The sequence below is a fragment of the Gossypium raimondii genome, chromosome 9, assembly GCF_025698545.1.
Source record: "Gossypium raimondii isolate GPD5lz chromosome 9, ASM2569854v1, whole genome shotgun sequence".
Taxonomy (NCBI): Eukaryota; Viridiplantae; Streptophyta; class Magnoliopsida; order Malvales; family Malvaceae; genus Gossypium; species Gossypium raimondii.
Genome location: NC_068573.1, coordinates 32,388,948 through 32,406,303, shown reverse-complemented (window position 1 = coordinate 32,406,303; position 17,356 = coordinate 32,388,948). Strand labels below are relative to the sequence as shown.

Below are 17,356 nucleotides of genomic sequence, written 5' to 3'. Positions count from 1 at the left end.
CGGGGCTTTCGGACGTTGTAACTCAGTCAAAACGAATTCATAAACATAGCTGCCAAGCTTGTACACATTCAGCTAATACATATATTTATTCACATATTCACTTCAGCACATATAATTCACATTTAATTAAAATTAACAACGTTTATTTGCTTATAAACTTTAGTCCCTATTGCATAAAACACAAAATACACAAAATTTCATAATACCCATGCTTGGCCGAATATCACTCTGGCTCATCTAAGTCCATACATTTCATTTATTTCACATTTTAGTCCCTCAAAAATTTATTTTCACAATTTAGTCCAATTTACTCAAATTCATCAAAAATCTAAAGACAAAACATGATAATTTAACACATAAATTTAATATTTCATCATCAAACAGCAAAAATCTCAAAAATTCATCAATCGCACATTTCAAAATCACCATCAATTCACAAAATTAAGGCATGGGTTTTAAAGAACACGAAGCAACGATCTCAAAAACATAAAAATTATCAAAAACTAAAGTAAAACATATCTTGAATCAAGCTAGATAATGTCGAAACCTAAAGAAAACATGGATGGTTTCTTTCTTTTCTCCATTCGGCCAACAAAGATGAAAATAGCCATCTTTTATGTTTTATTTTATTATAACTTAATTTATTAACTAAGTTACAAAATTAACCTTTTAGTAATAAATATTTATAACATAAGGCTAATTTTGACCATTGCCACCCACTAACATTAAAATGGCCTAATTTCCACATAAAACCTCCATTTTATAAAGACAACAACAATTAAGCACTTTCATATTTAACCCTCAAATTTTTACTTTATGCGATTAAGTCATTTTCTCAAATTAAGCACACAAACAATAAAATTATTTCACGAAACTTTCACACATATAATTTCACACATATTTAACACAGAAAATAATATTAAAATATTTTTTAGACTAGGATTTTTTGTCCCGAAACTACTATTCCAATTAGGGTCAAAATCAGGCTGTTACAGGTAAGGGCTAATCAAACTCTTTTTCATGTGATCTGATATTCTGATAGTCTGATTTGAGTAGGAAACTGATATGTATGTCTGACTGTACTGTGTAAGTATGTATGTTAACTGTATACGAGCATGTTAAGCATGTTAAATATGTTATTTCTGTATCTATATTTTGTATTTGTGTTTGGGGTGGGATTTGTATATGCAGAGGAAGTGATATATACGGTGACCTTTAGCCTATATTCTGGTAGGTTGACTGCATATTATCTGTTATGTGCCACTTTGACACTATATGGTGTGTAGGGATAGGTAAGTGTTTTTAACCCCACATAGTGTGATGGGATGGACGAAGATGGTATGTAGAGGATGGGGGTAGGATTTTGTATATCTGTCTAGATTATCTGATTCTGAAATCTGTATCTGCTAAGGACTTAGGTCAGTATTTGTATCTGTTCTGCGTATAGGAATACTGTCTACATTTGCATATCTATCTCTGTTGGGTTACACACTGAGTTTATGAAAACTCACATCTGTTTGTCTGTTCTATACAGGTAACTCTTGGACATAGGCGGGTCGGTGCGACGAAGGCTCAACGGTGACCACTAGTTAAAACTGCCTTTAAGTTTTCGGTATTTTAAAGATTTTGGATTTATCTAAGAGTTTGTAATTTTTGGAACTTTTTAGACTGTATGATTTTAACTGTTGGTTTTGGTTTTGATTGTTTTTTATCCTACGTTGTTTGCCAAAATGATTTATGAAAACGACGGTTTTATGCAAACAAAGGGTTTTCTGGTAACACGAACTGGGTTTTTAAAATATAATGACTTTTAAGATTTTCGCTGCAAATTATGTTTTGACGAATGAATAAACTCACGACAGTTTCGATAATAAACAAGTAAATGAATATGTTTTGTAAAATATGAACACTTTATAACAAGTAACTTTTTAAGGTTTTTGTCGAAATAAAAACAGTTTCAAAACCCTTCTTTGTAACACTCTCAGATTCGGCCATAACGTTTAGGCTGGGTTTGGGGTGTTACAACATGTACTAAGAATCAGGATTTAGTGTTAATATTTTAAGAGGATGAGTTTTACTCTTAATGAACTGACATTAATTGTCATGAAATCCATCTATATGGACATGAAGTGGTGCCGTTTCAACGAGATTTTCTTTATGGTTTTCTCTTGTACATGTTCATGAAATGAGATGAGCACATGGTTGTAACGATGCTAAAACAAATAAACTCTTACTCTAATACTTTACAGTTATGTACGAAATTTTTTCGGTATTGACTTTAAGAGTGATGGTTCAAGGGACTAGCCACTATTCACTTTGTTGAAACTCTGAGAATTTGCACTAAATGAAGGTTCAATCTGCTGACACCTTTCTTTATGCATAATCGTTGTGTACTTATTTTTTGGAATTAGCAATCTAGTGGGGAATTGTTGGAAATTATAGATTGCAAATTAATTATTCATTAGCTCTATTCAAATTAAAAGTGATGATTTATCATCTTGCAAATTAATTATTCATAAGCACTATTAAAATTAAAAGTGATGATTTATCATTCCATGGGACATGTTTCTTCCAAGAAGTATGTCCAAAATGAAGGGTTATGACTCTTCAAAATAGTATTCTTTGAGTGCATACAAATAGAGGGGCTATGGTGCTCACAAATTACATTACAATCAATTCAATTTTAGAAATTAGAATAAGAGTTAAGGAATTCCTTGATTTTGCTAATAAAAGGAAATTCAAAACTTCGTTGTATCCCGGGAGGACTTTTGTCTTAACTCTGTAACAACTTTGTGTGGGGACAAATAGTTCTCTTTGAAAAGCGTCACCCGCGCCTCAAAGTCTACTGTTTATTTCCATATAAGTCTCTGGTTCTATCGTTTCCATTCAAATTATCTAGCATCTCTCTTGTCTTGGATTTGAACATTGTAAATGAAAAAAATCAACATTGAGAGAGCTTCCATAAGTAAAGTTTTGGGGTTATAATCTTATGGATCTTCCCGCATTGAGGAGTCAATGTAGCTCAAGTTCAAATATAGTTGAAATTCAACATGACTATCTAATACCGAAAATCTCGAAAATCAAAATTTCTTTGGAATAGGAATTAAGGGAGGCCTACCACCTAAAAAACTACTTCTAAGCTTCCTCCCTGGACATGATGATGAAAGCCCATGATTTCTCCATAATTTCTTACCAATAGTGGCCCTTGGAGGAGTGCACAATTTATGGCTTTTACATGCCTTCAATTTCTTCCTATAAAATGGGGTTTCCTTCTTTGCAAGTTCTTCAATGGTGTTCACATTTGAAAGTGATGTAAATGTTTGTGATTTCCCTTGAAAATACTTGGAAAGTCCCCTCCTGTAACACGAGAAAAACTCGATCGTTAAGCATTTGATATAAAATCAATTATCGATAATAGAAGAAAATATCTAAACACAGGGTTGAAAGCAAAGGGAGGCAATGGCGTTGGCTTCCAAAAAAGGGTACATCTGCTATTTAACTCTTCAATATATATTTATAAAATTACATTTTTACCTCCAAAATTTATGTTTCATCTCTTGCTACTAACGCAAAATTTTAACTTAATTCCTATCTAAATATATTTGACTTGGGATCGATTATATATATATATATATATATATCAGTTCTTGTATATGCAGACATGTTAAGCATCCATTGGATAATACAAGTAAAAATCTAAGCATATAACTTAGATGATGTGGGATAACACTATTTCATGGTACATAAATGAAGAAATATGCATCGAGAAATTTGTAAATTAGGGTTTATATATGTATGTATATACTTACTTGATGGGGAGTTGGGCCATGAGGTCAGATAAATGAAACAAAGGTCCATCAATGGTGGAAGAAGATGAAGATGCATCATCCGCCATATCTAATGATGATGATGATGAACAAGTTCTTGAATATTCATCCCCGATGAATGATGATGATGATGAACTTGTAACCCCATCATCATCATCATCATCATAAATAATGATATGATCATCATGATCCTTCATGTTCATCCATTGATCTTTCTTCTCAACAAAATCTGGAGTACTTGCAAACATTCCATTATTCATATCAGCTTCTTCACCCATTTCTGCAAATTCTTAGGGAAAAAAATAATTTATCAATGTTTCACAAAGTGAAAAGAAAAACCAAAGCAATACCTATAATTATGAAGAAGATTAAGATTTATATATATATTTATGTGTATATAATTTGAGAAGCTGATATGCATGACATGAAAGCGTACATCTGGATTAGGTTTGTTGTTATCTTTTTTATTTATTTTCAGGATAATGTCTGTATGACAGCAAACACACACTTTTTCCATGATATTTAACAAAAAAAATACATGAGATTAATTTTAATATTCAATTTGGTACTTAAATTTTTTCTCTCAAGTTTGACATCATTTTTCAATTTAGTACCTAAATCAAACAATTTAATGAATATTTGACATGTGTATTCTAGTAAAAAAATCAGAACTTACTAAAAGAAAAACTCTGGTACTAAATTAAATATTGTAGTCAAATTCAAGTATCAAATAGTATATTAACCCAAGAAACTATGAAATGTGACCAAAATTAACATTTAAAATTAAAAAATTAATTAAGAAAGTGAATGGAAAAAAAGAAAATCATTGTTTAAGTGTTATCAAAGAATTTGGATAATTTCTAAAATTAAATAAATTAAAAAATAGCCTTGGTTTAAAACAATAATAAATTTCATGTAAAAAATAAAGTTCATTAAATATTTCATACAACCAATAAATAAGCTTAAAATATGCCCAAATTCAGATTTTAATTCATTTACTTTTAATTTTAAGAATTTAGTCTCTCTATTTTTAAATTTCAAAATTCAGTCTATCGATTAATCTTTATTAAAATTATTTTATTAAATTCATGTTAATTCGATGTCATTCTTTTAGTTACATTGCTACCAAGTAAAGAAATTCAAAATGTCACACCAACAAATTTAATAATATTAACAATTGGATGTGAATTTTGAAATCTGAAAAGTCTTGAAAATTAAAATAGAGAAACTAAATTCCAAATGTGTAAATAGTAGAGGGACTTATGGCAGAAATAAAAATTAAGGTTGAAGGATATAGACGTGTTGTTTGTTGGGAATGGAGGTGGATGAAGTTTCCATGCCCTAAGAGGTTAGATTAGAAGGGGTCTTTGTCAGTAGTAAATTATTAATAGCTTAGCCCTTATCCATAAGATTCGACATTATCTATTTTGATTTTTTTTTTTTGACAAAATTATGTAGTAGAATAATTATAAAAGATGATAAGCTTATTGCCTTTCAATGTCCAACACCAACATTTTCAACATCTTTTAATTCCAAATTTAATAAAATTAATAATGAGCACTAGCTCAATTATTATATTAAAACTACTAAATTTTAAATTATTAATTATAAGTAAAGGCTTTGATCCTAAAATTGGAAATTTGAATTTTGATATTTTAAATATATAAAGTTAATAATGATAAAATTACACTTTAATTCCAAAATTATAAGGGTATAAGGCTAAGGCATTATCTATTTTAATGATTAATATATATTATATAAATCTAAGATGATTTGAAATAAATTTACGAGATGTAATTCCTTTTTATACAATACATAGAATTATTCATAGCCCCTCCTCAACTCATAAATAGAAAAATAATGCGTTTCAGCGCACCCAAACTCACATCCTCCTACATAGACAACAATGCCCATGTCAATTTTTTCAAATCGAATTAAGTTTTGTTCGTCTTTAGTCTAATTAATAGATATAACAAAGCTTTCTTAATCGAACCTATAGATAAATCGATCAGACCATCGGCTCCAAGTTCAACCGATTTAACTGGTTCAATTGGATAAATTATTAAAAAAGAAAGAAAAAGAAAACATGTTGGAATCCAACCAATTTAGTCCACATAAAGAAATAATCGTTGAAGGGAGGGCCACATTGTTTTTAGTTTCGGGTGAGTTTGAATAGACGATACGTTTACCAACGGTTAGTGTAAAAACAGCGATAGCAGTGAGATTAGATACTATAATAATATTATAGCGTGAGACAAAAAATAAACTAAACGCATCGCACCCAATCGCTCATTCCAACCCACCTTTCCTATAATAAAAAATTCACAAGCCGCTCTGATATTTTCTCTCGTTATTTCAGCAAAATACTAACTGTTTCGCGTGGTGGGTGGGGCCATCATCACCATCATCTTCCACGTAAGCATTACTTTTTAGAAATTATATATTATCGGTGGGATACTACGAATTACATGTGGCAGATAATTAGGTGGTGACCTAAATGGATAACTATCACCCATGTGGAGAAAATCTAAAATTTTTTATTAATTAACGATGTTGACCTTTGACTTTCCCATTCTTCTCTTCAAATTTTAGGTCTAATTATGGTTTCAGTCCCTTAGTAAATTTGATGAATTTGTATTTAATTTTAAAATATATTTTTGAAAGAACCATATATTTGATACTAATATGTTTACATTGAATAAGAATACTTCCATCCCTTCAATATTTTATTTTATTAATAATAAAATGTTTGACTATGTTAATATTACGAATTAATCAAATATCAATGTGGGATAAAGTTTTAAAAATTATTTTTTATATAAAAATATATTTTAATAGTTTATATAAAAATATTTTTATCCATATTTTGGTATGCCAAATTCTAGTCAACCATGAATAAGTATTGGATATGAAGTATACGAGAATATGTATCGGGGATGATAATGGATTAGGGCGTGATGAATATTGCCAAATCCACTATTGTTCTATTGTTGGTATTCTTCGCCTTGCTTTGTTGTGGATGTTAAATTTTAAATATTACTACCACCTTCATGGAAGTTGGATATATCCATAATGTCCATTTGGCCATGGAAACCATAATGTTAGGCTCAAAGTTATTTGGAGGGGTTGAATTGGGATTTGAAATTTCTTTTCTAAAGTTAAGAGAGGGTAGAAAAACTCAATGAGCATCAACATTATTTTCAGAGAAGGAGAACGTGGGTTCAAACACGTTGAAATGCGTTTATCCTCCTACTTAAGGGTGTGAAAGGATTATGGGTAGTTTTATACGTTGTATCGATAAAAAAAAATAGGATAGAAAAACTTGACACGATTGATTTATGGTGGTTCAGTTCCAATTACTTACATTTATTACCTTAACCTCACTTATAAGGGATTTTCCCAATTCTCTAACTTGAATAAATACTTTTGAAGAAAAAGTATTATCTTTACAACTCTCTATTTTTTTTTTTGGTAAGGCTAAGATAGAACATTTTTCTTTATTTTTCAAGGCTAAACTAGAACTTTTCTAATTTTTATAGCTCAACTGGAAATCCTCCCAATTTACAATTCAAGAAATTAAAATAAACAAAGAAACTACTTTAAAATAAGTGTTTACAAGATTTAGGGTCACTAAAAACTAGAATATAACTTAACCCAAAATTTTGCAATGAAGCACTAAAAGACTACAAACAATAAAAGATGAAAAAATGAGCCTCTAAGTAATTTTATCTCTGATTTGGTGTTTGATATTGATCTCTTTCATCTTATAATATTTTTGAGGTGTTTATCTATCAAGGAATTAATTTGTAACCGTTGAAGACAAAATATAGCTATTGCAACCTATGCTAACGATACCTCTAAGAAATATAGCTATTAGATACATTGTAGTATCGATACCATGAAGCTAGGTATTAATTAGGAAAATATTAATACTTTTCCCTCTAGTATTATTTGTGGCTACTAACTCCCCAAGGTATTGATATACTTTAGTATTGGTATTGAATTGCTTTAAAACCATTTTAAACGGTTTTAAAACAATTTAGTATCAATGCCAAAACATAAAATACAAGATAAAACATATTTAGACCATGTTTTGAGTATTTTAAAGTCTTGAAAATGTATAATAAAAATATTAATAATATTACATAAAAATAATTTAAATATATATAATTTATGTAAAATATGATGCAAGGTTTTATGATCTTTGTTGTTTAAAATACATATCAAATATAAATTATATGAAGAAATAAGGCAAAAACATGGACATCGAAATAGATAATTGCAACAATGGACATAATAGTATACATTAAATTTGCAAAAAACATGATGCAATTAAAACTCGAATGTTCGACCTTTTGTATGCTGCCATTAATGTCCCATGTGCAGGGTCGTGGAAGGCCTCAGATTTTCGATAAGTCAATTTACGCCACACGCCAATAAATTTTAAATTTGGGTAAACTATTAAAATGGTTACTTATGTTTGAAATGTTACGTTTTAGTCACTTACATTAACGTGTTGTAACATTTTAGTCACTGAGCCATTAATTGCCGTTAACGGTGTAATGGTAAGTTAACGTGGCACGTTCAATCATCATAGGTATTTATACCAATACCTAGAACTACTCATAACCCCTATATATTCTTTTGGAATTTTTTTTTGAATAGTCTTATTATAGGTTTTAATCATATCTGCTCTTTCCAACACAATACCTAGAACTACTTATAACTCCATCCCAACCCTTAAATAGGAGACAATATGCTTCAATGCACTCAAACTCATGTCCTCCTATATTGGCAAAAATACCCATGCCAATCGAGCTAAGACTCAATTGGTTGATATCATTCGAAATTATAACATTCATAGTTGAATAAATTTGAATAAATCTAAGTTTAGGTAATTTTGGCTTTTGGATTTGGGTTATTCCAATTTTCCACTTAGATTTGTTGGATAAGACTATTTCAGGTGTTGCTTGTTTAGGTAATTTTACGTATGGGTTTAAGTTTTTGTTGAGTTTAGGTTGTTGACTTTTTATAATCCTTTCGTGTTTGGATTTTTATTAATTGATATCAAAATTGAGTTGAAAGCTTACATAATTAATATCTTTGTTTCATGGACTTCAATTTGAATGTGAAACACAAAAATAGACATGTTATTTACTCAAAGTTTTGTGGCTACTAGTGTAATAAAATAAATAATAGTTAGTATAAATTTAAACTTGAAATTAGAAAGAAGAGTAAAACTCTTATACAAAAATAAGACTTCTTCAACATAAGCGAAAAATTTTCCTTTTCTTTGCTAAAATTAAGTTATGGGAGTGGTGAATATTATCAATTGAATTAGTTTATTACTAATTTATATATAAAAATATGTGTAAAAATAATACTTCTACCAAACGTAATAATAAAGTCATGTAAAAGTATTCGTAATGGGATGTACAATTTCTTTTAGTACATTACAATTTTGGGTAAAGGGTAATAATATTCACTCAAATATTCAGTTCATTCTATTTTGGTCACTTAACTATTAATTTATTTCGTTTTAGTCACTTAACTTTCCGAAATTAAATAGTTTAGTCATTCTTTTGTTAGTTGCCTAACAAAAGTCTAATGTGGCTTTGTTTTATTGGCCTAATAACAAATTTAACCCTCTTTGTGTCATTTTAATCCTAATTATAAAAAAATTTAAAATATTGAGGGCTAAATTTGTCATTTTAAGTTTTTAAATATATTTTATAATTTTAGAATTAGAACAAAAATAAAAAATTTTGTAAACGTTGAGGGCTAAATTTGTTGAATTTTTAGATGTAGGATTAAATTGATAGAATATGTAAACATTGGAGGGCTAGATTAGTCATTAGACCAATAAAAAAAACCCATGTTAGACTTTCGTTACTAAATTAACGAGAAGAGTGACTAAAATATTTGATTTCGAAAAGTTCAGTAACTAAATCAAAATAATAATAATTGAGTGACCAAAATAGAACAAACTGAATAGTTGAGTGACTACTTTTATACTTTACCCTATAATTTTTGAGGAAGGAGATGAATTGCACATAGTTTTGGATCAAGGAATGTAACATTATTGGAGGTAGGATTTCTACGTTTGGATTTCTAACATTAATTATCTTGCGCGAGTAACTTTATTTTCCCAACAATGTTAAAATTTTAAAATATAAAGGTAATTCCAATACCAAGTAGTTAATCTGACATTCTCATGATATTGTCATTTTTTTTTTGTTTCTTTACAAATTTACCCATATTTTTAGTCACTATAATAGAGAAAAGGTAAACTATATTGTAGGCCATCCTAAAATACTTTCTATTTTGGTTACTCTATTTTTTGTTAATTTAATTACTCTAATTAAGATAAGATAATTGTTCGTAATGGTTATTGTCGTTAAAAATTCTGTTAATCCACTAACTAACATTTCATTTTTACTTTTGATTAAAGATAGGAACCTCTCTATAATTAATTAAAAATATTTTTTTTGTTTATTTGTAACATGAAAATTCCAATGATGATATTGTCAACATTTAAATCCTCTTTAAGAAGAAGAAATCCAACGACAACAAGGACGAATCATGACCATGACTCCACCCTTTACGATGAACCCACCTATCAACATAATATATACCACCAACCATCCTCTGATGTGAATAAATTCTTCATTAAAAATGGCCAATATTTGTTTTTGGCATTGTTTCATCAGAGGTCAGGCAGCACATTCTTCCCAACCGGCCAAAAGGATAGTGTATTGGGCACAATTTTTAGATAATAATGGTAGAGCTGAAATGGGTGTAATAAAGAGTAAAGCATGGTAGCAAGGAAAGAAGTTGAAATAATTTAATGATACCGTTACAACCATAACATGGAGAATCACAGCGTACATCAAAATGATGAACCCTCCAAAAGAAACAACATTCATAACCAATGCAGAGGAAACGTATCAATAAATTACCTGAAGCCATTGGAGGAAGTGGTCGAGTTTTGCTTCCTCTCTACGTGCCATTTGTTAGAACATTTTCAAATATTTATAGTATCCCAATAACTATAAATGAATGGGTGTAATTAATCAAAAGATAAATCTTTTGGTCATTGGTCAAAAGTTATATCATTTGATTTTTTTAAAAAGAATTATAATTATTCAAAAAATATTATTTGAATAGTTATAAAATTAAATGAATAATTATTATTATATATTTATTCATAAAGACACCTATTGAAAGATGTCTCTATGAAGAGACAAGAAAATTCCTATAAATAGGAATGGATTTTCATTTGGAAATATATCAACAAATTCTAATATTATTTCTTCTCTTCCCTCATTTTCTAATATTATTAGATTATTCTATAAAGTATTACTGTAGAAATCCTTTGTAGAAATTGAGTTTTTGTTACACATTACTTAGTGCATAGTGGACTATTCTCGTCAGTGCAAAACGCAAATAGTCATTGGCTTCATTGTATCCTCGAGGTTAATTTGCTTAGAACTCATTTGCACACTGAAGATAAGTGGGGGAGAATATAACCTTAAAGATAGTGGCTTGATACACGCCTTGGAGCCTTGTTTTATTTCTTCTTTTTCTTTTCGAGTTCCAATCGTGTGTTCGAGATTTTCCTTACCGGAGTTTTGTAATAACAATTTTAAGGTTATTTTATGATGACTACCACAACACATGAAAGTGGAACACTAAGGGAGTTGGCTTCCAACTTTGTTAAACTTGATCGTTTTGATGGTGGCAATTTTCGACGATGGCAGAAAAAGATGCACTTTTTGTTATCAACTTTGAAGATTGCTTATGTTTTGGATACTCCAAGACCTGAAGAGAATGAAAACGAATCTGTTGCTGCAACCCGAGAAAGACAAAAATGGGACAATGCTGATTACATGTGCATGGGCAACATATTGAATGGTTTATCTGATGGTTTGTTCGACACCTACCAAAACGACGTCACCGCTAAAGAAATGTGACAAATTGGAGGCAAGATACATGACCGAAGATGTTACAAGTAAGAAATTTCTTGTCAGTCGTTTCAATAATTATCAAATGGTTGATGGTCATTTTGTTATGGAACAATTTCGTGATATTGAAAAGATGCTAAATCAGTTTAAGCAATATGATATGAAAATGGATGAAATGATTGTGGTATCCTCTATAATAGACAAACTTCCTCCATCTTGGAAAGACTTTAAAAGAAGTCTAAAACATAAGAAAGAGGAAATATCTCTTGAGGCTTTGGCAAATCATCTTCGTATTGAAGAAGAGTATCGAAAACAAGATCAGAACCTAAATTCTGAAAATGCCAAAGTACATGTTACGGAGGAAGTACAGACTTCTAAACCATTCAAAAGAAAGTTCAATCAGGCTGATAGAGCACCTAAGTTCAAAAAGAAACAAAAGGGCTCATGCTATCATTGTGGAAAGCCGGGACATTTCAAGAATGAATGTCGATTTTTAAAGAAGAAATCATCTTCTAAGGCTGATAATAACGAAAAGTTTGTTGCAATGATATCTGAAATTAATATGGCACAAGATGATAATACATGGTGGATTGATACCGGAGCAACCAAACATGTGTGCAAAGACAAAAGCATGTTCACAAAGTTCACACAATGTGAAAATGACAATGTCTTGTACATGGGAAATTCTTCCACCACAACAATTAAAGGCAAAGGGTCTGTTGAACTACAATTCACTTCTGGAAAGGTTTTAACCTTAAATGATGTATATTATGTACCAGAAGTTAGGAAAAATTTAGTGTCTGGAAGTCTGTTGAATAAGTTTGGTTTCAAACTTGTTTCTGAGGCAGATAAGTTTATTTTGTCTAAGGGAGGAATTTTTGTGGGAAAAGGGTATATGTATGAAAGCATGTTCAAACTTAATATTATTAATAAGAATAAAATACTATTTCGCTTATATGGTTGAATCATTTTGTTTGTGGCATTATAGATTAGGTCATTTGAATTATAGAAAATTGAATGACATGTATAAATTAGATTTAATTCTGTTTTTAATAATAATATTGAAAAATGCAATACTCAGTATGTTGACTAAAATTACAAGAAATCCTTTCCCTAAGGTTAAAAGGAAAACAAAATTGCTTGATTTGATACATAGTGATTTATGTGACTTGCATAATACTCCTACATTAGGTGGAAAGAATTATTTTGTTACTTTTATTGATGATTGTTCTAGATATTGTTATGTATATTTATTGCATTCAAAAGATGAAGCGCTTGATAAATTTAAAGTTTATAAATCTGAAGTTGAACTTCAGTGTGAATCATTTATCAAGTGCTTAAGATCGAATAGAGGTGGAGAATACTATAATCCAAGTTATTTTGAACTCACTGGAATTGTCCATCAAGTTTCAGCCCCTTACACACCACAACAAAATGGTGTAGCTGAAAGAAAAAATAGAGTCTTGAGTGAAATGGTAAATTCAATGTTATCATATTCGTGTCTTGGACAAGGTTTTTGGGAGAAGTCGTTCTAACAACTTGTCACATATTGAATAGAGTTCTAATAAGGAAACTAAAATAACCCCTATGAACAATGGAAAAGGAAACCAAACCTTAATTATTTGAAGGTTTGGGGTTGTAGAGCTATTGTAAAGTTCCAACACCTAAACGTAAAAGTTAGGTGAAAGAGGAATTGAATGCATATTTATAGGTTATGCACATAATAGCAAGGCATATAGGTTCATGGTAATTGAACCAAATGATTCAATTTCAATTAATATTGTTATTGAATCAAGAGATGCTATTTTGATGAAAATAGATTTAATTCTATATCAAGACAATTACAACCACAACAATTGATTCATTCTTCAAATGAGAATGAGATTCCATTGAAACAAATTGATAATAATGATGAATCTTGTCAAGAATTAAGAAGAAGTAAGAGGATTAAAAGGTAAAAGATTTTGGACCAGATTTCATTATGTTTCTTGTAGAAGGAAAAGGTGAAAGTATATGCAATAAGATACCTTATTGTTATAATACCGAATCTGATCCTATTACATTTGAAGAGGCAGTGAAATCTCAAGACTCTGCTTTTTGGAAATAAGCAATAAATGATGAGATGGATTCAATAATGGGAAATCAAACTTGGATCTTAGTTGATCTTCCACTTGGTTCCAAACCAATAGGTTGTAAATGGATCTTCAAAAAGAAAATGAAGATCGATGGAACCATTGATAAATTTAAAGCAAGGTTGGTAGCAAAAGGTTTTACACAAAGACAAGGTATTGATTACTTTGATACCTATGCTCCAAAGAGCAAGAATTGCTACAATTAGACTATTAATATCACTTACCTCTATATATAATTTGGTTGTTCACCAAATGGATGTTAAAACTGCATTTTTAAATGGTGAATTGGAAGAGGAAGTGTACATGGAGCAACCGGAAGGATTTGTTGTTCCAAGACAAGAGCATAAGGTATGTAAGCTTGTTAAATCTTTATATGGGCTTAAACAAGCACCAAAACAATGGCACCAAAAGTTTGACAAGGTTGTTTTAGCTAATGGCTATAAAATAAATGAATCCGATAAGTGCATATATAGCAAATTTGATAATGGAAAGGGTGTCATAATTTGCTTATATGTAGATGACATGCTCATTTTTGGCACGGATTTGGAACAAATAGAAAACACAAAGAAATTCTTGTCAAACAACTTTGCTATGAAGGATATGGGTGTAGCAGATGTTATTCTTGGGATTAAAATAACCCGAGATGAAAGCACTATAGCTTTATCACAATCACATTACATTGAAAATGTGCTTAAAAAGTTTGATCTCTTCAACTGTATACCAGCATCTACACCCATGGATCCTCAATTAAAATTAGTATCTAATGCTGGTAGGAAAATTGATCAATTGAAATATGCAAGTCTAATTGGTTGTCTTATGTATATAATGACTTGTACAAGACCAGATATTGCATATGTTGTTGGAAAATTGAGTAGGTACACAAGTAATCCAAGTAGTTTGCATTGGCAAGCTTTAAATAGAGTACTTAGGTACTTAAAGAAAACTATTAACTATGGATTGTGTTATAATGGATATCCTCCAGTTTTAGAAGGGTATTCGGATGCTAGTTGGATTACAAGTTTGGAAGATCATGCATCTACTAGTGGATGGATCTTCATTCTTGGTGGAGAAGTCATTTCTTGGGGTTCCAAGAAACAAACATGTATTACTGATTCCACCATGGCAGCAGAATTTATTGCATTAGCCATGCATCTAAAGAAGCGAAATGGTTAAGAAATTTGCTTTATGATGTACCTTTATGGCCTAAGCCAATTTCACCTATTTCTATCCATTGTGATAGTGAGGCTACTCTAGCAAAGGCATATAGCCAAGTATATAATGGAAAGTCTAGACACATTGGATTAAGACATAGTTATGTCCGACAATTAATCTCTGATGGAGTGATCACTATTAATTATGTGAGGTCAAGTGAAAATTTGGCAAATCCTTTGACAAAAAGTCTTGCTAGAGATGCAGTAAAAAGGACCTCAAAAGGGATGGGACTCAAGCCTATTAATTAGAGTCACCCATGATGGAAACTCGACTCAACGCTTGGTATAACGTCAAGTCTTGAGTTCAATGAGACAAAGTACATCATTAGTATGTGACTGTTAGCACTATAAATAAATTCATCCTAAGATTAAAGTGCTAGGTACCCGTAATGATAAGGGAAGGATGAGTAATATACTCTTAATGGACCCATAACATAAATATGTTAGAGTGTTATAATTACGGGAACACTTTTGATGGGATCTACCTATGTGAGTGGAAGTGTGGCGCTTCTAGGAGCTTAAGGGCTTGGCTCGACAAAGACTCATGAAAAGAGGACATAGACACATGGTCATAATAGTGTCCCTAGATACTAAGCATTGACCGATGTTGAAATCATTGTGTGAGATGTGTTCGATTAATCAAATGGAATAGTTGGTTCAAAGCTTAGTCTACCATGCAATTTCGATTAACTTTAACATGTTTTTCACTAAGTGAAGGTTCAATCGTAAGACACCTTTATTTATGCAAATTGATTTCCAAGAATATCAAAATCTAAATATTTTGAAAATGGGGAGATTGTTGGAACATTTTCAAATATTTATAGTATCCCAATAACTATAAATGAATGGGTGTAATTAATCAAAAGATAAATCTTTTGGTCATTGGTCAAAAGTTATATCATTTGATTTTTAAAAAGAATTATAATTATTCAAAAATATTATTTGAATAGTTACAAAATTAAATGAATAATTATTATTATATATTTATTCATAAAGACACCTATTGAAAGATGTCTCTATGAAGAGTCAAGAAAATTCCTATAAATAGGAATGGGTTTTCATTTGGAAATATATCAACAAATTCTAATATTATTTCTTCTCTTCCTTCATTTTCTAATATTATTAGATTATTCTATAAAGTATTACTGCAGAAATCCTTTGTAGAAATTGAGTTTTGTTACACATTACTCGATGCATAGTGGACTATTCTCGTCAGTGCAAAACGCAAATAGTCATTGGCTTCATTGTATCCTCGAGGTTAATTTGCTTGGAACTCATTTGCACACTGAAGATAAGTGGGGGCGAATATAACCTTAAAGATAGTGGCTTGATACACGCCTTGGAGCCTTGTCCTATTTCTTCTTTTTCTTTTCGAGTTCCGATCGTGTGTTCGAGATTTTCCTTACCGGAGTTTTGTAATAACACCATTCTCATTGGTGGCTTGAGTTGGCCAGTGACCAAAAGCACCACAGCGAGGTTTAATAAGGGCTTTAGCTGTTGTTGGCGGTCGGGTGGCCACTGGTCTTCTACTGGTAGGTTATGGTTCGTCATCATCATTGTTGGATCCTCTCTTCTAAAAAAGATTCAAATGTTGATGATGACATTATTGAAATATTTATGTTGCAAATAAACAAAAAAATGTGTTTTGGACTAATTATAAAAGGATTTCTAACTTTTGTCAAAAATTTTAAAAAAATATCACATTAGCAATCCGTTAGTGGATTAACAGAATTTTTAACGACAATGACTAATTCAAACAATTATCTTAATTAAAATGATTAAATTGATAGAAAAACTTTAAAATAACACTATTTTAAGGTGACATACAATATAGTTTACCCTAAAAAATGAATCAAATTCTCTAATTATGTGATATATTCTTCAATTAACATTGCAATTCTATTTATTTATATTATAAGTTGAGAAAAATTAACATTTTGTTCGAAATATTACACTCATAACAATTATTTTTATCAAATTTACCCTTAAACCATTACCAATAAAGTTTTATTATTTTTGAAAGCTAAAGTTTTATTTAATTTTTTTCCTTTGAAAACGAGTTTTATTAGGTTAAATTAAAGGTTAAGGGTTTATTTACATACAAATTAAAAATTAAGGGCTTATTTGGATACTAAATAAAGTATAAGGGCTTGCTTGAATACTGATTAAAGTTTAACTGTTTAACCTCAAGTTGTGGTCAGGGTGTTCACCTTCCTCCTGTA

The 17,356-nt window shown here is 30.3% G+C and overlaps 1 protein-coding gene across 1 annotated transcript; it reads right to left on the bottom strand.

Moving 5' to 3' along the window:
• Positions 1-2,525: 2,525 nt before the first annotated feature.
• Positions 2,526-4,210, bottom strand: LOC105799058 (protein OXIDATIVE STRESS 3). Its single transcript, XM_012629407.2, has 2 exons — positions 3,810-4,210; positions 2,526-3,357 (listed from the first exon to the last, which is right to left on the bottom strand). The coding sequence occupies exons 1-2, from the start codon at positions 4,103-4,105 to the stop codon at positions 3,081-3,083; spliced, it is 573 nt and encodes a 190-aa protein (XP_012484861.1). The 5' UTR covers positions 4,106-4,210; the 3' UTR covers positions 2,526-3,080.
• Positions 4,211-17,356: the final 13,146 nt, after the last annotated feature.

Coding starts and splice junctions, on each gene's coding strand:
- LOC105799058 (XM_012629407.2), bottom strand. CDS start 4,105: ATGGGTGAAGAAGCTGATATGAATAATGGAATGTTTGCAAGTACTCCA. Junction 3,358..3,809: donor ATGGCCCAACTCCCCATCAA/GTAAGTATATAC, acceptor CTCGTGTTACAG/GAGGGGACTTTCCAAGTATT.